Source organism: Aotus nancymaae, unplaced genomic scaffold (genome assembly GCF_030222135.1).
Source record: "Aotus nancymaae isolate 86718 unplaced genomic scaffold, 86718_ANA_hifiasm-v0.15.2.pri h1tg000022l_1, whole genome shotgun sequence".
NCBI lineage: Eukaryota > Metazoa > Chordata > Mammalia > Primates > Aotidae > Aotus > Aotus nancymaae.
Genome location: NW_026988435.1, coordinates 6,949,058 through 6,973,527, shown reverse-complemented (window position 1 = coordinate 6,973,527; position 24,470 = coordinate 6,949,058). Strand labels below are relative to the sequence as shown.

At 33.1% G+C, this 24,470-nt stretch overlaps 1 protein-coding gene across 2 annotated transcripts in view; it reads left to right on the top strand.

Annotated features, from left to right (window-relative positions):
* The window catches only part of EPHA3 (EPH receptor A3), a 374,626-nt gene that overhangs the window by 316,218 nt on the left and 33,938 nt on the right, over positions 1 to 24,470 (top strand). For both annotated transcript variants that reach the window (XM_064380008.1, XM_064380007.1), the window contains exons 11-13: positions 1,951 to 2,136; positions 11,592 to 11,653; positions 13,610 to 13,819. In XM_064380008.1, the coding sequence (XP_064236078.1) occupies positions 1,951 to 2,136; positions 11,592 to 11,653; positions 13,610 to 13,819 (458 nt within the window). The remainder of the gene's footprint in view (positions 1 to 1,950; positions 2,137 to 11,591; positions 11,654 to 13,609; positions 13,820 to 24,470) is intronic.

Below are 24,470 nucleotides of genomic sequence, written 5' to 3'. Positions count from 1 at the left end.
ATCACACAGCTAATATGGCAGAGTCAGAATTAGACCCTAGGCAATTTGGCTTCAGGATCCATGCTCTTAACCAGAGGTCTGTACTATCACTTCTGTAAACTGACAAGTGACATGTCACTTATAATATGTGGTGATGACATCTAAATTTAAAATATGCTCTATTATACCATGTTGACCTATGATAATGGCAGAACTTTCTGGTTTTCCCAAATTTAGTGTTTACAGTAAGTGAAACAAAGAGAATGGGAGTTCTCTGATAATGTTCAGATAACTCTGTATAAGGAAAGAAACTCTTACTCTTGTTTACAATTCTAAGAAAAATTTTCATCACACCATAACTTCTCTTTTCCTAATATTCCCCTATCTAAATGGCATATTCTTCCTTGGAATTAGCAAGATCAATGAACTTTCTCAAGTTCCACTCCCAGATTCTTTTTGTATCCTAAGGAACACTATAGCTGCAGATGTCATTACCTTCTCTGCACTTCCTCAAAGGGAATATAGTATTCCTGCCTTGTTTACCATTATATCTATCTCTGTGTGTTTCATACTGTCTCCAATACCGTTGCCAGTATGAATATTTATTAAATAAACGCATGAATATCTGCTTTTGGATTTTAAGTGACATTACTAAGTTAAAGCATAAGTCATTGCTTTGAAAACAGAGCAAGAATGGATTTCTGGGAATAAGTCAAGCCTGGGGAAGGTTAAAGCTTCCTGGGGAGAGACACACCATTTGTAGTCATGTAGCTGGTAAATCAGTAGGACAGCCTGCTACTTTTGTGGGTCAAACCACTTGCTTGAAAACAAAAATAGAGAAGAATTATATCACTTCAATCTGACTGACAGGGCATGAAGCTCATAGAAAACTCACAGTGAGAAAATTGGACCAAGAATATGATTCTACTACATCGAAAGCCAAAACAAAACCATATAATTAATTCTAAAATATTTCAGGAAAAGCTCATTTGATGCTAAAAATTATTTTTAATGTGGCACAAAACATATCTGATAATCCATACTATGTTAGAAGTTCTTCTGTGAACAGAGGGCATACTGTAGCACTCCTACGTGGCAGCGCAGTTACAGAGAAGTAAATGTAAAGGGTCTTTGCTCTAAGGAAGCTCAAATCTAATGAATTTGATTTTACTGAAGATGAGTAAATCTTTCAGTAAAAATGTATTTTGGAGGTAGTGTGTATACTATTTCTAGGCAATTTTATATCAATTGAACTGTAATATTTAAAAGTCAGTTACACTCTATATTTGACAAATTCTGGATTAATTGCACATTTAAGACTTTTTAGATTGAAGATGATGAATCTAAATTATTTCTACAGTAATTATTTAGATAAGACATGTTATTTCTATTTGATACTGTTATATCGTTGTCCTCCAGAAGCCCAGAGAACTTTATAGCTGGTATGTTAGTAATGCAACACACCAATACTCCAGTAAAATAAATTGATAGCAGATGCTTTCACTCTCATTTTTAGAGTCGGAATATATAGCCAAATTGGCCCTCAGTAAAAACAGGATTGTTAAAATATCTGAAATTTAATCCAGTGCTCACATTTAAACACTGTTTGTGCTGTCCTGTTAATTTCTCTGAGGTGGTGGTAGCTATGACAACAAGGGGTAAAAAATCGAATATATGCAGCTTTCAGCTTATCTCTTCTTTTATATTGCATTATTTATAGTGCCATATTTTAAAATATATGGGGCTTTCACAAGGTTCATTTTCCAACAGGGTGTGATTATCCTGAGGTTTTCTAGACAGTCTCATATTATTATATTTCAAAATAATTTGGAGTACTAGAGTGTACAATTTGCAGGTCAAAGGCACAAATATTTTAAATGGAATTTCTGAAAGAAAACAGTTTCTGTCTACTGATGAATTTGTATCTTATAATTCCTTACATTTAGTTATTGCTGTTCTGCTTTATAACAGGTGAATTTGGAGAGGTGTGCAGTGGTCGTTTAAAACTTCCTTCAAAAAAAGAGATTTCAGTGGCCATCAAGACCCTGAAAGTGGGCTACACAGAAAAGCAGAGGAGAGACTTCCTGGGAGAAGCAAGCATTATGGGACAGTTTGACCACCCCAATATCATTAGACTGGAAGGAGTTGTTACTAAAAGTAAGTAGTCATAAGACCTGCATTTGTATACATTGAGCAAAGGTTGTTTTAACTCAACCGCAACCATTTAATAATTTTGACTTTTTTCATAAGTATCTCAGTTTTACCAAAAAGATTAGGAATAACATGCCTTTCTTTGACAATAGAGCAGACATTTAAATAGTATTCTATTGACAGTACTATTTTAGACCTCAAAATGTTTTTTAAAAATATTAGAAGCTACACATTAGACAATTTAAAGGTACAGTGGTTAGCAGATGCTTAAAGAGAATTGCAGGGAACTCTCAGCTATGTAAGTAGCAAAGAAAAACAGTGACTCAAGCTTGACAGGAACTCCTAGCTAGCTGCCTTTTCTTTTATTGTTCATCAGCTTCATTTAAGTTTCCAAATCTTTAAGCTCCTCCCACCCCCTGCATCCCTGCCTTCAGGAAAATTACGGGAGCCTAGGAAATGCTTCTGAGCTGTAAAGATAGGGATCACAATAGATTCAAGGCAGTTTGTTGGTTCTCTGTGGGTTTCAAATAGTTCTGATCTAGGAACCTAGGTGGATTCTTGACTGCTCAGGGGACGCCCTGGCTCCCAGCCCATGATAGAGATGTGAACTTATTTCCATGATGGTTTCTCCAGCAGAGCTCAGAAGGGATCCTGTGAGGCAGATCTGTGATTTTTGGCTCGAATCCCTATAAAAGCCTCTGAGAATGCTCTAGGACTTTTTTCCTCAAGATTTTGGAGCACAGGATGAAGAATAAGCAAAATTGGCAGCAAATTCTTTAGAGTGAAAGACAACATATGGCAGGGAATTTGGCATCCTTTAGGGGATAATTCATTGGCAAGACATTTACATACTCTATGGTTACCAACAGACATACTTTTCACAATGATATTTCTCTTTAACATTATAGAGAGCATTTTCCAAATGGCGCTAATACCTATTCTCACTTTAGTATGATTAAAAAGGCATTTCCTTCCTCATAAGAGCATGGTTTAATTGAAATAGACTTTGATTTCCTTTTGAGTTTTCATATATAAAAAGTGGGATTAAGAATTTAACAATGTGGAATAGTTCAACCATATATTGTAACATTAATTCCTATAAGAATTTTTATTTATTTTATTTTTGCCTATGTACTCTATAAAACCAGGTCACATTAATAAAAATATTTTCTGAGATGTTTTTAAATTTTAAATTAATAAGTAATAAAAAACATGGGCATAAGTAATAAGGATTGGGAAAATATATGAATCCTTTGTTCTTTGTTAGCAAGGCTATATACTCTTTCATATCTATATATACGGTTATAGTGTCATGTCTCATTGGGATTTTAATGTCATTTAGCCATTTAATGTTCTCCATTACATCTGCATCAAGTGGTTGCCTTTTAGCTCTTTGGCCTCCTGGGAAGAAAAATCTCCCTTGTACTTATGCAGTCATTCTTCTAACTCTCCATTTTTACAAGTTTTTTTATTAGGAAGTATCTATTATGTGCCCACAATATACTATGATATTATTTCATTCTTAACACTACCCTGTGAGTTAGACATGATCATTTCTCACTTACATTTGAATAAACACTAACTGTAAAGGGGAATTAGCTTGTATAACTAGAAAGTGCTAGAGGTAGCATTGGGAACTTGTTCTTTTTATTTCACCTCTATCCCCAACTCTGGACCAAAACAGGTTTCTACTTGTCTTTTCCTGTATTCTACTTATTCTTTTGTATCCTTACGTTAAAAATCTTCTCTCACAACATGACTGTAGTGAGATGTTCCTCCGTCTTCAAAAATTTCTGGAGCTATTAATGATTCTTAATATCTAAACAAAATATAAACTCTCAAAGAGGGCAAGAATCCATGTTCTTGATGATGAGTGGCTAAAATAAATCCTGGATCATAATAGGTACTTAATTTACCAATGTTGAAAAATAAAAAAATTGATTGAGGAAGGAAGGAAGAAAGGAATGATGAAAGAAAGGAAGGAAGGAAGGAAAGAAGGGAGGGAGGGAGGAAAGGAAAGAAGGAAGGAAGGGAGGAAGGGAGGGAGGGAGGGATGGAAGGAAGGAGGGAGGGAGAAAGGAAGGAAGAAAAGGAAGGAAGGAAAGGAGGAAGGGAGGGAGGGAAGGAGGAAGGGAGGGAGAAAGGAAGGAAGGAAGGAAGGAAAGAGGGAGGGACGAAACAACAATGTCTTCTAACAATAGATCTTTCTTTAGTATTTGATTCATTAAATTGAATACACTTTTCAAAGGAGTGCATTTAAATAACTACTTCTATCACCCAGGGAATGATGAAAATATGATTATATTTAGCTTGAATAGAATCATACACTAACTTCTTCAACATGTGTAGTTAAGAAATAAATGAGCTAAAAGTCACTATCAAACAAATATTAGGTTTTAGTTTAAGCTCACGAATAAGCTCTATTATTTTATCAGTCATGAGTTGATTTTTTGTTTTCAGTCTTATGAATTACTGAAAGCTACTCATTATATTTTCCTGTTTCCTATAAATGCATTTACTGAATGATAAGCAATATTAAACTATAAATATTGTGGCAAATTTTGTTTAGATATAAAACTAAAACAATTAAATATAGAGTATGGTAACCTGACAACAGAATCTATGAAACAATCTCTAAGACAAAAAACGTAGAAGAATACACTAAGATGACCTTTAAGAATTGCATGTATTATATATTAAACATCTTATTCAAGCCTGACTCTGTAACATTCTAATATGGATTACAACTCCCTTATTCTTAGAGTGAGAGTTCTAAATTTGATATATCTCCCTGGTCAAATAAGCATGTAAGAAGCTGCCAAATCTGACTGTATAAATCCCAGTCATCTCATATATTGTAAACATAATAGAGTAGTAGCCCTAGAATTAGATTTTGAACTCCTTGGTGGCATATTTATAAGCTCTAAGTCTGGCACCCTGTAACATCTGAAAGGAAATCGAAACTCCTTACAGTAAAGTTGATATGTTGTATTTAACACATACACACACACACACACACACAAACACACACACACACACAGCAATTTTGTCTCCAAAAGAAGCTATTTATTCTACTGCTATTGTCCTCTTTGCTACTTGAGACTTCTAAAACAGTCTACCTGCAGAGTTCAGAAAGCACATCTATACAAGCATACACACCACACACACACACACACACACACACAAAACTAGAGTGATGCAGAGCTTATAATTTAATGAACAAAATAGTATTTTTAATAGCCGGCATATCAATATCTAGATTAAGAATCAGTGATCTGAGTTCAAGTTCTGAAACAACCTTACTGGTCTGTGAACTACAAATCAAACAATTCATAGATACTCATTTCTTCACTTGTAACAGGAGACTAAAAAGTACTACTTTAATATTTTCAGATACTAAAGATCAAATGAGATTGCATAAGAATATACTAAGTGGCAAAGAATTGTGCAGGTCTAAGTTACTCCTCTGGTTGTTTGAGATTGTACCAGTCAATTTGGATGTATAGAAAAGAAATTCTTGAAAATAATTCTTATATTGCTCAAAGATAATTTTGTTTATTATTGTTATTCAATTGTGTGCTTTGAAACACTAGGTCTAATAGAGTGTATCATTTTCAAATCATTTGAAGAAAGTTTTTTTCCAATCATTATAGTTTCATTTATTTGAATTTGACCACAAGCAATTTTAATGTTACATTTTGAGCCTGATGGTCTTAAATAGGAGAAGGTGAGAGAGTCTCTGATCTTCAAAGTAGCAGAAAGCTGGGGGCACAGGCTCTACCCAGAACGAGGTACTAACATGTGTTATCAATTTTAGCTGAAGTTCAAAAGGATGGAACTTGTTTTTAGCAAATGTTTGATATTTCTGCCATCACACCATTAGTCAAATAATGTTCAGATGCCAAGAACACCTTCCCATTGGCCACTTTTCACGTAGTGAAATAGAAGGAATTATGTTGGATGAGACTAATGTATTTTGACTTGCATTATTTTCAAGAAATTAAAAAAATTATGATGCAAATTAACCTCAGCTTTGCATTATTGAGGAATGTCATGAGCAGAATATTAATATGATTTTCGTCATTAAAACTTATCTATATTGGTGTGAATATCCACTTTCACTGAAAGCTTAGCCATTGGCTTTCGCTTGCCTCATCTCCTATATGTATGGTAAGGACACATGTCTGGAGTAAGAGGTCATCATTTAGTAACAATGCCAAATTCTATTTATTTTCTGTTTGCTTCTCTCTCAAAATATTCTGCATTTATCTCAAGGGTACTACACTTCATGTCATCTTAAAAGACAATACATTACATTGTACTTATTTTACTAGTAATTTACAGAAATAGTTTGTTAAGATGACAGATTTTGAAAACTCTAATAATCCAAGTGTTATCATGCATTTATGACTGAAAATTGTTAAATCACTTCAGAACATGTCTGTCAAAGTAACCACATCAACACAATTATAAAAATCACTCTCAGTGTATTACGAAAAATAAGATGGGAAATATTAGTTTTACATGTTTAAACAGCTTTTGTTGTTTCTTCTTCACTGTCCACTATGTGCCTTGGATGAATTGTCCATTTTGATTCATAAAAATGTGGCATTAAGTATTTTCCTCATTTGTGTGGATAGGATGGGGTTTTCTGATATTTTTGAAAAATTAAGATCAACCTACAAATTTTTTTAGAGGATGACTTGCATATGCCCAAAGACAGCTTTTATAGAGCACTAGTTTAAATATACAGTAAATCTAAAGAAAGAAGAAATATGGTGATGCACTAGTTTAGTAGCTGTCTGAGTAATTGTGGTCTTACACAACCTTTGCAGAAAGGGAGGAAAAGTATCACCTCTAAATCCTGAGGCTAGGAATATCTTGATACCAAACTATACAACTGTTATCAAAAAGTATAATACAGATTAATTTAATGCATAAACAAAATTTAATAACACTAGAACGATTGTGAAGCCATATCTGAAAATATATCAAAAAAGATACTACATCATTTCCAAAGTGTGGTTTATTCCAAGTATGAATATTTGATTCTGTATTTAACAATTCTAAAAACTTATAAGATTAATAGGTAATAAGAGAATTCAGTCTTAATAAATGCAAAAGATAAACAACTATTCTAATTTTAATTTTTTATTAGCACATCAGACATAGAAAATATGTATCCCTGTATGTAAACAGCCCCCAAACAAATACAAACAAAACTATAAATGTCATATTTAATAGTAAAACTTTAAAAGCATTTCTTATCCTTAGCCTGTCTAAATTGTGGACTTAATTTGATCAGTTGTAACTGGCACACTGTTAGGCATTGGATTTAAACTACAGACAAATGGACTTAGTCTCTGCTCTCATTAACTCGTAGATGTAACACGGGTCACTTTAGCAGAATAATGTCTTGATTAAAATGGAATTTGGAAGACATTGCCTTGTCCTTTTATAATAATTTAATGAGAAACCCACAGAAAAATATCCTAAGTCAGTTCAATATTTCATTTCAATATCGCAGTTCAATATTCATTACAACATTTTTATCAGTTAGGTATAATGTGTGAAAATATATAAAACATTTTTTATTCGCATCAAAGATGATCCAAGTCTTCTTTCCTGGAAATAGGCAAATTTTGCTATTTTTTTTCAACTTTCTATCTCCTGTGTGTGCTTTTTTTCCCCTTCCATCCTGACATTGATTATATAGAGTGCTAGCTGCGAAGGTCAAAGGCTTTGATTTTATAATTTACCCTCCTTAGAGTGTGTTTAATCCTTCTGAAAATAAGATGTAGAGGGTTAGACACAATTACTGTTGTTAATAGGAGTCAATAGCATTTCCACTGGAAATTATTAAATGTAAATATTTCATAATGTTTCAATATATGAGAAACAGTTTATGTTTGAATGAAAATATTTTAATCTAAAAAACAAAATTTGCCTGAAAATTCCAAAGAAAATATTTTTATGGCTGACTCTATGTATATGTATATATGTGTATATATTTATATATATATATAAATATTTCCCATTATCCTACTCCTCCTTTTATAAAAAATGTGATTGAGAAAGTTGTGGTAAAAGAGCTGGCACTGAATTTGGAATTCTTAGATATTTTGAATCACATTTCTTCTGTCATCAAGCAGCAATTCAATGATTAGTAATAGCTCTGAGCCACTGGGATAGCTAGGCAAATGAACTGATTCTAACAGACTGATTTGCTTCCCTTTCCTCTACAATTGTGAAAGATCACCATTTTATCTATACTCATAAATCAATTTAAGAACAAAAGCAAAACTTCACTGCAAATTTTGTTTTGCTTATTTTTGATGGTTTCATTTCAGCAAGTCACAGAACAACACTTTCATTGAGTTTAGAATGTAAACCCAGATGTGTTTTGGGGTTTCTGAGAGGAGCAAACGATACAGGCTTTGTCTTGAGGAAGCTGATCATGTCATTTGTAAATCAAAATACACATGAAAGAGAATGCAAACTTGAGTACAAATACAGGGCATAATGTGCAGAGGAGCTGGCATTTTATAAATAATTTCCTACCACATTTAAATGCATGTTAGAATTAGTTCTCAACACTACTGAAATCTCTTTTTCTTTAACCCTATTTATCATAATCAAAATCACAAGGGAAACTCTAAGTCAAGGTACTGTTTTCCAAGGTAGAATATTTGTGATTCTGTTTACTCTTTGTACATTTGGTTTGCAGAATCTTTCAACATAATTCAAAGCACATTTTGAGACTTGCCCATCTTAACTCATGTGTTTACAAATACCTGAATTATGGAGGTAAAGCAGGCTGATCTGATTTCTGAGTGGTCATGGGGCTTTGACTTAATTGACTGGTTTGATTTTTCAGCTACTTTTATTTCCCTTCCCAAGTATTCCACTAGACATGCTAATGAGAAATGAAATGGTCATAAGGCCAGGCGCCAGAAGGAAAGGAGTGATAAGCAAAGGTCCGAGTAGTATAAAAATGCAGTAACTGACCAATGATATTGAGAGTTGGCGATGTGAAGCAAATTATCTGTGACTGCATTTAAAGTATGCATTGAATTTTGGTAACATATCATTCCTCCCAGCACTGTATGAAAGAGGGAAGACAGAAACTGATGCTGATTTGTAGAGAGTACCCATATGCAGGATTTTATTCATTTATTCATTTACTCATTCATTTCATTTCAGGCCAGGAATCTAGAATCAATTAGTCTTTAGGGATCTGATAGTAGTTCAGGAGAGATCTAAGTTTCCAAGGAAATGGTGACTCTTCCCTTTCTTTCTGAATATTTTTGAATTAAAGTTTAGTCAGAATTTTGAAAAAGCAAGTTCTGCAGGCTCATGGTTTTGGCTGAAACAATTTTTCAGATATTACTATATTAACCAGATAGATATTATTTGATCCCTTAAAATCATAAATCAGTGTATTAATCGAAAATAGATCAATGTGTCAAGTGATTGTAACATGTATAAAAATTATCTCAGAAACCATAGAATTTAAATAGGTTTATTTAAATAAATAGGAAATAATTCCTGGAATGTATTCAAATTGCTGAATGTAATGAGTGTAGTAACCTTCATGTGCTAATCCATAATTTACATTCTGTGTAAATTAAGAATTTTTTACACATGAAAGCAAAAAAATCTAGAAAAAGAAGGTATTTTCTAGCATCAGAATGGCAAATTAACCTCATGATAAATAAGGCACATATAAGGTAAAATTAAAATTGTGTTATACAGTTACGTGTACATGAATGTTTGTTTAAAATCTGTTATATGCTCATGAGTTTTCCACAGGAATCAGGTAAGACTTAAGTCTTCTGGATTTGGAAAAGGAGTGATTTTCCTTCCTGTAATATGCTGGACTTATAACTAAACTAATATTTATAACAAGAATAAAGCAAGGGAATTACAGTGTGGTAATATGTATAGGCTTTAAAATTAGAAACAGTCATGTCTAAAATTTGCTTGACTACTAGCTAATTACGTTACCTCCACAAGTTACACTGGCTAATTGGGTTACCTCAACATGTTGCTTAAACCCACAATGTTTTCTGGGTAGGAATCAATAAAATGGGAATAATGCATATTGCTACAGCATAAGTATGCTATGAGGATTAAGTGATATAACAAACGGCAAGTACCTAACACAATGTTACGTAATTCTAATCATGAAAAAAAATTACCAGTATTTCCTTCATATCAAAAACATCAATTTTTGATATCATTCTGTTTAAAATGTTAGTTTTACTTAATCTTACTAGTTGTTACCATAATGTATATAGAATTATATTTTCAGCTTTGCATAATGTTATGCTGTGATAATTGTCTAAAGTGCTACAGTCTTCAGGTCATCATTTTATTTTTAAAATAATCCATAGCCTTAGCATGCAATTATTGACTAAATCATTACCTGTAGTCAAACATTTATTATATTTATAGCTCTATGTATCCAGTATACTTAGTACATTTGTGCCTGATGCTTTTTCATATATTACATATTTCCCTCATTATCAATTTCCGAAAGTGACAGCATAGTATATGCAGGTTGCAACTTTTAGCTTTATAGCTTATTAGCTGTATGATGCCCAGCAAGTAAATTCACCTCTGTGTGTCAGTTTTCTTATGTCTAAAATGGAAAAATAATATGTTAATGTATATAAAATAATTACACCAGTGTCTTGCACATAATAAGTATTATATAAATACAGTAAAATGCTGATTTAAAGGTTTCATGGTATTTTAGGCTACATGTTTGCAAAGAGTTATTATGAGTTACTGCCAATAGCAAGTTTAATTTCAGTTTTATTTTTCATTTAAAGATAGCATTAATTTCATATTTTTAAAGTGTTATTCAGATATGGTAAATAATTATAATTATTATTCTTAATTGTTTTGTAGAACTCGTATGTAGAATCCATGAAGGCAGAAATTTTGATCTACTCACTTCCCACTAAGTAGCATGAAGAGAATACCCAGCACAGAGCTCTACACATATATATGTGTGTGTGCACATATAGTGCGTATATATTCCCATAGAAAGAGAAAATAAATGCTAAATTCCTAACTTTATCTCGGACTTGAAGTCAGAAATATTTGGTGTTGAAGATTAGCAAAGATTTAATTAAAGAAAGGAAAGGGGCATATTTTTTGTTCACTTTGAAAGGCCTCTCAAACTAATTTAGATACTATTGGACATGGGCCTTTGTTCTGAAAACCAATCTCCAATTTTTGTGGCTTTTGAAAGTTTTATTTTCTAATGAAACCTAGGGCTTTATATTGCAACTTTTTAAAATCTGGAAGACAGGTAAAGCTCTTACATCTTTATAATCATGAAGTATATCCAACTATATTATATGCGTATCCAACTATATTATATACTTTCATTGCATATTATCTTTGAACTGTACTGATTATCTACTGTTTATTATTTACTATACATCTAGGTAAGCCAGTTATGATTGTCACAGAATACATGGAGAATGGTTCCTTGGACAGTTTCTTACGTGTAAGTAAGATGCACACACATACATATGTATTAATAATTTGCTGAAAATGTGAGAGATGTCTGCCAACATTGTGCCAAGCAATTCGATAATCTAAGTTTAAAGTAAAACTGAAATATAGTGGAAGATTATAAAATCACATCTTTATTTTACAGGATTCAAATATTAATGGTTTATATTTTTAAAACAAATTTGTGAACTCTTCTTCAAAACAGTCTTTTTATACTGCCAAGATTCACACCAATTAAAATAAAAATTAGAAAGAACCCTAAAGCAAGTAATAAAATCCACTGATGTAAGACAGAAAGTCTCTTTTTTATTTAAAGTAATCTCGGTCTGATATAATTATTTAAAATAATCTCAGTCAGATATAAGACCATCTACTTTTCAAATAGTACTGTCTACTCAGAAAATAATCGTTTGCTATAATGCTAAAATATATATATTCTCAATTTGGATATATTATTTTTGTGTTATTCATTTATATTAATTCTTTAGATACAGAAGCTTTAGACTCTATCTATCTGTCCATCTATCTATCTATCTATATTTTTTGAGATGGAGTTTTGCTCTTGTTGCCCAGGCTGGAGTGCAATGGTGTGATCTTGGCTCACTGCAATCTCTGCCTCCCGGTTCAAGTGATTCTCTTGCTTCAGCCTCCCGAATAGCTGGGATTACAGTCACCCACCAACATGATCGGCAAATTTTTGGATTTTCAGTAGAGATGGGGTTTCACCACGTTGGCCAGGCTGGTTTTAAACTCCTGACCTCCAGTGATCAGCCTGTCTTAGCCTTCCAAAGTGCTAGGATTACATGCGTGAGCCACCACACCCTGCTGTATTTTGACATACTGTATTTCACCATAAGAAAGTGAATACATTAAACTTATATCTATTTCAACAAATATTATGTAAACAATTTTATGAAGTTCAAGACAATACCAGTTACCAGTCACTTCAGGGGATAAGAAAAGACATAGGCCCTGTCCTCAAGGTGCTTTTAGTGCTATATAAATTGAGATGGGTAGATGACCGAAAGACACATAGACAGGTAAATAGATAGATAGATAGATGATAGATAGATGATAGATAGATAGATGATAGATAGATAGATAGATAAAGTATGTAGTATCATTCATAATTGTGGAGGAAAACGTTAAATTTTCTAAGAGTGAGAAAGGATATGCTTTATTTTAAAATACATTAGCCAAATAAAAATTTTAATAGCAATTATTTTCACAATCATTATTTCAAAAATAAACATGATCCAAACCAGGTGAGTTAAAATATTATAATAAATATTCTTTAAAAATTATTGTTTGTAATTACACATAAAAGTTTATATATATTACAAACCTTATGTTTCTATTTAATCCAATACTAAATTAGATTGGGAGCTGAATTACATGATTTAGTTTCTTATTGCTTTCTATTTTGTGACCTACAACTCAGAGGTGGGTAGAAAAACAAATATACAATAAATATTTTTGACTAATTTTGAACTATTTATGATAATGTTTAAAAATGTAGCATCCACTTTATTTGAAACAATTCATAAAATAACAGGAAATAAAGAAGGGGGAATGAAAACTCAATCAAATTAAAAAAATCAACCTAAACTAGCCACAAGATTCATTTCATTTTGTTGTTCTTAACCTTAATGAGTCTGAGGAGGGGTTAGTTTTTATGTCACACAAGGACTGGGAAAGTCTTTGCTTTTAAACTGAAATCAAAGAATGTTAAGATACTCCTGTTACAAAGTATTTGATGACATAGTCATTATGTTATTTTGTTTCAGCCTTGTATCCACTTGCCACCTATCTTAATCTTGAGTGCTTAGAACTAAAGCATGTATGGTCAGTCTTGTTACAAAATTCAACAACTGAGATTTTAACCAATAAAGATATATCTTCAAGAAAGAGGAACATGTCTTAATTGTACATTTGAAATGCTTCACAGAAACACGATGCCCAGTTTACCGTCATTCAGCTAGTGGGGATGCTTCGAGGGATAGCATCTGGTATGAAGTACTTGTCAGATATGGGATATGTTCACCGAGACCTCGCTGCTCGAAACATTTTGATCAACAGTAACTTGGTGTGCAAGGTTTCTGATTTTGGACTTTCACGTGTCCTAGAGGATGACCCAGAAGCTGCTTACACAACAAGAGTGAGTAACTCAGACTTTCTCCTCTTTTATCGTTGTATCATGTTGATTTGTAAATAAGTAGCAATCATGACCCAAAATGCATTGTCAATTATGTTTTCCACAAAAGAAAACATCTCTTAAAATTAAAATATTATTATTCATTCTGGGTATATAGATGGTCACTGTTCAACATTTAATGATTTTAATTCTAAAATTCTATAACTTAGTTTAATGTTTCCCACCAAAAGCAGCAGGGTTCTCACATTTTTCAAATCTTGCCATTTTAAAATTTACCTATATTTTCATCATGGTTGAGTCACCTTAAGCTAGCATCCCATCCTACTACATATAATCTTAAAACACTTTCAAATCAATGTTTTAATAAGTAACACCTATTTATATTATAAAAATGTCAGAACAGATCTATAAAGAAAAGTTGTCCATAATTGTGCCATCACAGAAAAAATTTGTAAGATTGTGAGTCAGTTCTTTCAGACTTTTCTTGATACTCATAATACAAACATATGTGTGAATATATTATTTAAATATTATTATTCATAATACAATTGTATGTCATTTCACTTCTTGAATATATTTCATTGTCAATAAATAGTCTTTCAATTTTTATTTCAGTAGATTGCTGTATTCTCTATTCTGATTGTATCTTTTTTTAAAAAAAAAGAAAATCCTAATCAGTGAGCAAATAATTATTATATTTAGTTCTTCAATATTTTACACAAATGTGTAAATGATCCATCTGCATTTGTAATTGTCATGAGCCTCATAATTTTCTAATGATACATTCCTAAAAATGAATGTTTTGTGTCAAAGATTCTGTGACTATTTTAAAAGCACACTTCACTACACTTTTGATAAAACTATCATTAATTTTATTATTTTATTATCATTAATTTTACTATTATCAGTGAGGATAAATTGAAGATAAATGTTTTAATTTGCATCCATTTAATTCATGGTGCATTTGATTTTTTTTTGTAAGCTTTTCTGTTGTTGTTTTGTTTTGTTTTTGTTTTTGTTTTCTTAGACAGGGTCTCACTCTGTCACCCAGGCTGGAGTGCAGTGGCACAATCATGACTCACTGTAGCAACCTCAAACTCCTGGGCTCAAGTGATCCTCCCTCCTCAGCCTCCTGAGTAGCTGGGATTACAGGCATGGGCCACCAGCCCCAGCTGACTTTTAAGTTTTTCTTTAAAGAAAATTCTTTCCATGGTAGAAATTTAGAAAATATAGATAAACAACAAGTACATGTATAATAATCATTACTATTAATACTACACAAACATAATTATTGGCATTTTAAATTTATCATTTAAATATATTTTTTCTATAAATTTTCACAAATAACTCCTCTTTTGTCATAAAGTTACAAAAATGAGATTATACTGTACATATGGACATATAGAATAATTTCCACATATCGATAAATTCAGCACTTTATATATAAATTCAATGCCATTTTGTCATCTGCCTTGTTTTAACTAAAAAAATAGAAAATACACAATTTTCCAGATGACTAAATATTTTCACAATATTTAATGATGTATAATGCTTTATTCATGTACCTTATTTAGTTAAATAATGCACTATTAATTGGGAAGAATAACAATGTTTTTATATTATAAATGACACTTCAATGTCATTGTATCTATTTCATGTCTGCCCATGATTACCTGCTTGGCATACATCTACAGAAATAACATTACGGGATCAAAACATGTACAAATAAGAATTTTTGGCATATACATTGCCCAATTGTCTTTGCTATAGTTTGTTATCAATTTCGTCTCCTAATGGCAGCATCTTCTTCCATATTCTCATCAGCCAAAAGAATGGGTAGTTTCAAAGATGATAGCCTTCTGTTGTTTTATTATTATCTAATTTTTAAAATTTACTCCTGATTAAAAACAAAATAAAAAAAAACTCATCTATTTGCAAATCACTTGATCACTTTAATAATCAAAACTGTCACATGGCATGCATATGGTGCTATAAGAAAGAACCTAATATGCCAGATAGCATTTCATCCACAAGTAAAGCCACGATAATAGAACCACCGAATAATAATGGCACAATGCCTTTGGGGTATTTGTACATGCATTGATATAAGAGCTGGTACTCTCCCAATGGCTTTTAACAATACACCCATTTTGTTTTTCCTATTTTCAAATATACTCTGTAGTGGATTTACTTTGTTCATGAATCTAAGTATTTTTTTCTAATCTGAGTATTTTTTAGAAAGCCCTTAGACATTTAAAATGTGTCTTACATAAAAATGTTGTTCTTACAAACATAATTCAAATGGATAAAAGCATGACAAATTAAGGTAAATTTTATATCTTGTAGCTAGTTGAATTAAAGTTGACTACAATTACGTAGCTCTGAACACTTGATGAAATTGCAAAACACGGGATGGATACCTCAACAGTGCTTTTTAGTTCTCCTTCTATGGTCACCAGAAAAATTAGTCAGCCAATTTATCTGCAGCAAAGCATCATTTTAATAACTGTACTATCAATTCAGTAGACAATACATGCAACAAGTGAGAGAAATGTATTTTATTCTACTCACTTCTACTCTCCTAAGTTTATCCCTCTTAACCAGTCATGACATGAGCGTTTCTAACAGTCATGAAAAGTATCATGCTTACTTCCATTGTTCTTGTTACAACAATCATATTATACAAGAAATACTTTTAGTTTAAATAAAAATTATTTGATAAAAGAATTTCATTTGAGATGGTAAATTTCTGGTTATTCAGTCAGGTTCTAATTTCTATGCCATATTAAATTATTATTATTTTTTGAAACGGTCTCACTGTGTTGCCCAGGCTGGAGTGCAGTCTCACAATTTCAGTTCACTGCAACCTCCACCTCCCAGGTTCAAGCAATTGTCATGCCTCAACCTGCCAAGTAGTTTGGATTACAGGTGCGTGCCACCATGCCTGGCTAATTTTTGTATTTTCAGTAGAGATGGGGTTTCTCCTTGTTGGCCAGGCTGGTTGCAAACTCCTGACCTCAGGTGATCCACCTGCCTCAACCTCCCAAAGTGCTGGGATTACAGGCGAGAGCCACCGTGCTAGACCCCATATTAAATTATTATTTGAGAGCATCTCTGTCCCCAGAAGTAGACTTGATTGCCAGAGTACTCAAAAGAATACTTTCTCTGGTAGGAACTGGAAACATTTATCCAACTCTAGATTAGATTCATACTATGAACACAGTGGGTTAACTCTAAATATTTCATTTTCACTGATTGTTACTTTGTCAGGGCCTCTTTAATGTTAGAAGAAAGGTGTTGTATGGAAATTGCTTTTTTTGTTTGTTTGTTTTTTTCTGAGACAGAGTCTCGCTCTGTCACCCAGGCTGGAGCGTAGTGGCACAGTGTCAGCTCACTGCAACCCCTGCCTCCCGGGTTCAAGCGATCCTTCCGCCTCAGCCTCCCGAGCAGCTGGGACTACAGGTGCATGTCACCACTCCCAGCTAATTTTTGTATTTTTAGTGGAGGCAGGGTTTCACTGTGTTGGCCAGGATGGTCTCGATCTCTTGACCTCGTGATCCACCTGCTTTGGCCTCCCAAAGTGCTGGGATAACAGGCGTGATCAACGGCGCCCGGCAGGAAATTGCTCTTTAACATATCTGAAATAAAAGTGCAACAGGCTGTCTGCCTTTCTGTTTCGGTCTCTGAAGTTTCTTAGACACCACACTGAACAAATAGGCTCATTCAATACCAATAAAGAGCTGTTTAGAACTCTTGAGTATTCATCCCTGTATTTTCTTGGAACTTCCTCAAAATATCCATGGGTGTCCTGGCTTTCTTCCAAGAAGCTGTAATTTGCATGTGATTTTTAGAGTAATTTAGAAATCATTGATTTAATCTCTCATAATAGGCCTTATTTAGAACAATAAGTTTATAGTTTACCTTAAATATGAGGTATGGTTATAAAGCAATAGGACCTCTAGTTTTTTAAGAAAACAAATACACCAAACAGCTAAATGAGGCGCCATTCTAAGTTTTCTTTTTGGAAATGTGTGCTTACTCCAGGAACACTGATATTACACAAAATGTTTTGGGAATTTCTTTTTTGGTATTATATTTAAAGCTAAATTATGACTGAGGCCTTTGATCAAACACTGTTAAGCATGTAGTATTTTGGGATATAGACTTGCCTGAGATAAAATCTGATCTCCATAAGCTGAGTGGGGTGGCTTAAGCCTATAATCTTGTCAGTTTGGGAGGCTTAGGTGGGAGGACCTCTTAAGCTCAGGATTTTGAGACCCAGCCTGGGCAACATAGCAAGACTTCATCTCTACGGAAAAAAAAAAAAAAAAACAAAAAAACACCACACCCAGCCTATTTTATTTTATATATATATATATGTATATATATGTATATATAATATTTATATTTTTTATATATGTATATATAATATTTATATTGTATATATATGTATATATAATATTTATATTGTATATATATGTATATATATATAATATTTATATTTATTATATATATATGAGCCACTACACCTGGCCTAGTTTATTATATATAATTAAGTGTTATTATATATAAACTAGGCCAGGTGCAGTGACTCATTCCTGTAATCCCAGCACTTTTGGGAGGCCGAAACAGGTGGATCACCTGAGGTCAGAAGTTCAAGACCAGCCTGGCCAACATGGTAAAACTCTATCTCTGCTAAAAATACAAAATTTAGCCAGGTATGGTGGCATGCGCCTATAATCCCAGCTACTCGGGAGGATGAGTCAGGAGAATTGTTTGAACTTGGGAAGTGGAGTTTGCAGTGAGCTAAGATTGTGCCACTGAACTCTAGCCTGGGCAACAGAGTAAAATCCATTTCAAAAAGAAGAATACAAAGAATAAAAACATAAATTAGGCAGGCATGGAGGTGCCCACCTGTAGTGCTAACTACTTGGGGGGCTGAGATGAAAAGATGGCTTGAGTCCAGGAGGTTGAAGCCTGGTGATGGAGCAGGACTCTTTCTCTAAATAAATAATAGATAAATAAACAGAAGAAAAGAAAAAGAAAAAATAACTATTACATTTTTGTGTATATATTAAGTCTATTTGTTTATTAACCCAAAGCAGTATACACAACTTAGACATCTGTCTTGTTTATTTGATTTAGTACGCTCTTACTATTGTTATTTCAAAAAAACAAGTTCACCATTTAAATCAATGTGCCGAGGCATTCCTATATGATAAACAAATTCTGGTTAATCTGCATTAAAAAGTAAGTCCTATTAATAACATTTAATGCAGTTCATCTAGTGTCTGGAGTTTCTACAATTCAGAGACTAACATTTGGTGCCTCAGTGCTATGACCCTTTCCCGGTTGCTCCTCTGAAAGCTATTGCCTGTAGGTAGAGCATAGTTGCACTGAAGACTCATGAGGGACATTTGATTCAATGTCAGTAACCAAACAGCATGTCTGCTGCTCTCACTTTAAAATATCTCTGTGAGTGACAGCCAGGATAGAGGAGTATACGGACACTATATAAATTAGTTATGTATTTAAAAATTCTTAAACTTTGAAGAGTATTTGAGGAGTTGAGGAAACACCTAAGCTCACAACTTAATCTGTGAGACATTCAGGTATTTTCTCACGCTGTGTTCTACCCTGTCTTAAGTGTCTTACAAGTTTTCCTTTTTTATGTCCTCAATGGTATGCCTGATATGAAAGGAACAGTTAAGATAATACCGTACAGTTTTATGTTTGTTTTTTCTTTTAAATAAGGATACTGTGTAGGAAATCAAATTTTTTTCCCCAATACTCACTTCTAGTTATTTCTCCTCATTTCTCACTACTGAGTTATGTAGAAATTGCAAATGTTAATATTTTCCATTATATAATATTTTTATGCATCCTGTAACCTCTGTAAAATTCCACTGTACACTCATGGGATGTTGAGAATAAATAAGGCTATGAAGTTTCAGTATTATTATGAAAATAGTTTCTATCTTGTGGACCCCCACAATGATCTTGGGGAGCCCCCACAGATGCTTGGATGACATATTGAAAGCCACTCTTATAGATACTTTACTAGTTTAAAAAAAAACACCTTTATAACTAAATAAATATTTTTGTAGTTATCCAATGATATAAATCTAAATTATGGCATGGCATGGTTTTATGTGATATAATATATTTTTAAAAAGTAGCTTTGAAAGCAGAACTGCAGCTGCATACCAAAGTTTGCAAATCATCTTGAAAGTCCCTGAACTTCATTTGGGATGGATATGATTAGAGCATTTAGCTCCACAAACTTAAATCATCAAAGAAGTTTTGTTTCTGACAAAAGCAAACAGAAAAATGAATTCCTTTTCTTTGGTTTCTCATCATTTGACTTTGAAAATATAATTATGACATGTTTGTTGTATTTTTGCCCTGGTCTACTAATTTACTTTACTTCATTCTAACAAAATCATGACCCTATTGTAGAACTGTTCACCACGAAATGATTTTTCAGTCTTTGCTCTTATGAAATTTTATTTTTAACTGGTTAGGATTTTTGCATATATGCATGCATGCATATATATAGATGAGCATTTCTATAGTCATATGTTGGAATACATGGAATCCCAAATTCCAAGATGGTAGTGTTTACTTTTCTGACTTATATAAAATCAAGTTATTGAAAGTATAGACTTTTATCTTACTTTGATGTTGTGTAATCAGTCACTTCAATTCTGCCTATGTCCTCAAGTTCATTTTGGGGGTGTAATTGCCACGTAAACTGATTTGGAAAACTTGAGAAAACAAATTGAGTTGTCCTTGATTATATTCTCCATTATTAGATTTCTTTTCACTTCTATTCTGAAATTGCATACTTAGTAATTACTAACAGGATTTTGTTCGAAAATTTTATTTTATATAATAATTTATTTGGCTTTTTAGATCTGTGACTCTGCCACATTGGTGCCAGAAATCTTCTAGTACAACTTTGTTTTATTTAATTTCATTTTAAGGATAAGACAAAAAAAGAAAAATGGCAAAGCAAGTGGTTAAAAGCTAAGAGGTCAAATATCTCAGGTAACCCTCAGTTAAGAACATAAATAACAGAAAACAAGAACCACTGTTTAGTTCATTTTCTAGAACAAAAAAAAAAAAACAAAAAAAAAAACTATGCATATAGAAAATTTCTATGATACAAAAAGACACATATTAATTTGATAAGTATGTCATATGTCATTTACACATAAATGAAAATAGGTAGTAAGAAAATATCTAGTTTGTGTCTTTCATATAATAAGAGTAATTTAAGCTGTGAACCAAAAAATGTAAACTATGAACTGATTGCCTCCCCTCTTATGATCAATATGAATATGCCTGCATGTAGCTTCAGAAAAGAAAGCTACCTATTCAGTAGGTTCAGTGATTTCAGTGATTAATGTTGCATTGAAACTTAATAAAAAGTCTAGTACTTTCTATCCATCCATGTCAGAGAGATGAGTAGCATGAACATTTAAACATGTAGTAAAACAACTATCCAGATTTATGTGGCAAAAAATTAAAACTGTAATTGTGAAATGGAACACAGGAGTGCAAAAGTAAAGGCAGAGAAGTAAAATGAGGAACGCAGTCTATGGAGAATGCACTTTTATATAGGATGGCCAGAGAAATTGTCTGGTAAAATGACACTAGAGCAGAGAATGGGTTTCAATGAAGAAGCAAATATTGAGGCTAAAGAAACATTAATTTTGCTTTCACTGCTTTTCAATTGAGTAAAATAATTTAAATAATTGCACTGATTCCAAGAGGCCCGCCTCACAGGAAGACAATTTAAGTCATCAGATTAATGATTTGGCTCAGACTAAATAAACATCAAGCTAATAGTAACTAGCCCTGTTTTCCTATTGTGATACATGCCTCTAGTTCCAGCTACTCAGGAGGCTGAAGTGGGAGGATCACTCGAGCCCAGGAGATCAGGGCTGCAGTGAGCCATGATTACACCATTGCATTCCAGGTTGGGGCAACAGAGTGAGACCCTATCTGAAAACAACTATTAGAATGAATTTGATAGTATTTCTATCATTTTAATTGCAAATTTTCAGCCTCCTCTGCTACATTTCTACTAATTTACTGTCGCTTCTTCAGAAAATTGTGTTCAGAGTGCCATAATATCAGACTTTGAAATGAATTACTATGACTTATTTTAAAAATTAGAGCTCGACTATATAAAAAACAGAAAATTTGACATTTAAAACCTCATTGCACTTTAAAAAATTCACATTACGACATATATATATAGCCTTATTCCCCAATTTTTGCATTATTTTTGTTGGAGATAGATGTCACACATCAGATTATTTAGCTTTTACACTGTTTTATGAGAGTCTGAAAGTAACATAAGCATTATGAGTTTGTGTTTTATTTCCTGGATAACCATAGAATAACTTGGAATATGGAGATTTTCCTGTATTTCAAGAAATGCTTAATCATTTCACATAATGTTGAAAGATCTCAAAAGTTCAAGGAATGGGGTTTTGCTACCTAAAAAGGATCACCTGTCTCTGATCTCTTGTGGAAATCAACATCTGCTGAAACCATTCTCTCAGTGGTTCTTAGATTTGAACTACTGGGGATAAGACTGGATGCTTCCCTTGGGAGCCTTCTTGGATCACCCTTCACCTTGTTGTCTGCAGTGAATGAATTTCAGTCCCCGACAATAGACAGATAGATGCTAAATCTTTTAGCCAAATAATTTATCTCTCTAGTTCCACTTTTAACCTGAGAAGCTAATATTTTCCTGCAGGTTAAATACTCAATTACTTGGGTTTACTCAGATAAACTCTCCAAAGTCCTTTGTCACTCTAAGTATGACCTGACAAAGCTCAAACACAGAGTATGGAACTATAACCAGCAAGCCTTTCCTAAATCGGCAGGCAGAGATTTGTATATATAATAAGGGAAACATTTGACAGCTATGTGATATTATGCCTCAATATCCCAAGATTTCAGCAGTTACACTCCTTCTCTTTAGAATCAAAGCTAACCCATACTGCATGAGCTGACTTCAGTTAAGCTCCTGAAAAAATCAGGCTTTTAGCCAAATGTCTCATTGAAGTGTCTAAACTCATTAAGCTTGGGGAACTGAATTGCAGAATCTTTCAAGAACAGGGTTACTGTGTGATTCCTCATCTAACTTGTTTCTAGGCAAAGTGGACAAGGTTTTAGACTCTTTCAGCTAATCCCGGAGTGGAGTTTAGCAATTATGTAATGCCTCTGTCCACCGAATCCCTAGCATCTTTACCTGTAGCACTTAATTCATCTCCTTTAACTTTATGTAAAATTCTATAGCCATAAATCGAGGTGACACCCATGTGGATATGCAATTTAGTCCAAAGTTAGTCTTTCTTCAAGAGTCCAAAATAATTAACATTGAAAATGTCAGCATCCTTGATATTCAAGTAGGTTTAACATAGAAAGTTGAAAGAGCTAAGGTTCATACATCAGCAAAGCTGTTAAGCTGTTAGATAAAACTGAGAATAAAGTCAAATTTTACATACTCCATGACCCTGTTTTTGAATGACAAGCCAGCTGTGCCAAGAGGTGAAGAAACTTGGCTAAAATTAAACAGGAGAGCCAAAGCTGAGCCTAGAAACCCAGACTCCTGATTCTTATTAAACTTCGGAATTCAAATGGAGCAAATGACTAAACTTCCCCCGCACCTTCAGTCACTTAACCATACATAGATGAGAAGTCAGCACTTGGAGGAACTGGTTCTAGGGCTGGCATTGCAGATGTAAGGAGCAAACATTAACTTCTGATTCTGTTAAGTTTGAATTGGAAGTCTTTCTGCAATTGAGGTTTCAGATACACTCCATATGCTGTGATTCTGGGCTTGCTCCAAGCAATTGGCAACTCTTCTGAAATAAATATATATTGGGGGCTTATATTTGGATACAGAGACCAGTTAAAGTAAATGTATCATTTTAAAGGTTTAAATATGGTTAAAAAACATATCTTCATAAATAATCTTTATAGTAACTAGGTGTGCTCGTGTAATATTCTGAATGCCTGGTAGCATTTTACAAACCAAAATTTAAATTACCAACCAATTTCAAAGTTTTACCTCATCAATAAATCTGCATTAGAAAAGTTTTACTGTGGCAGAAAAGACGGCTGATAAATGATGACAGCACTTTGTCTTATTAAATCCAAATGTTTTCATAGCCCATTGAATGATGTGTGTGGCACATCCTTCTAAAGCATCTACGTTTTAAAAATGTCCTTCACATCTATAAGCTGGGAAAGCAATTTCTAAACCAGAAAAAAAAAAAAAGAAACTCACGCAATATGAGCTTGAGTTTGTTGAGGTGGGAGGTGAGAAGGGAAGAGGAATTTTTGTGATCACAATCAAGAACAGAAATATACATAAGCTCTGTGATGAATTACTTGTAGGAAACTTAGTCAAACTCCTGTATATTCAATTTATTTTAGTTTGATACTTTTCTAACTACAGATCCTCAGCTTAAATGCAGCAAGTCTTATTGTAAAGTGTGAGTCAATTAAAATTTATTGTCCCAGCTTCTTCTTTTAACCATGTTTCAGAACCAAATTGGGCCCTCAAGGACTCTTATTCAGTGTCTCTCTATGCCAATAACATTTATGTTTTTGTAGCTGTAGACAGTGT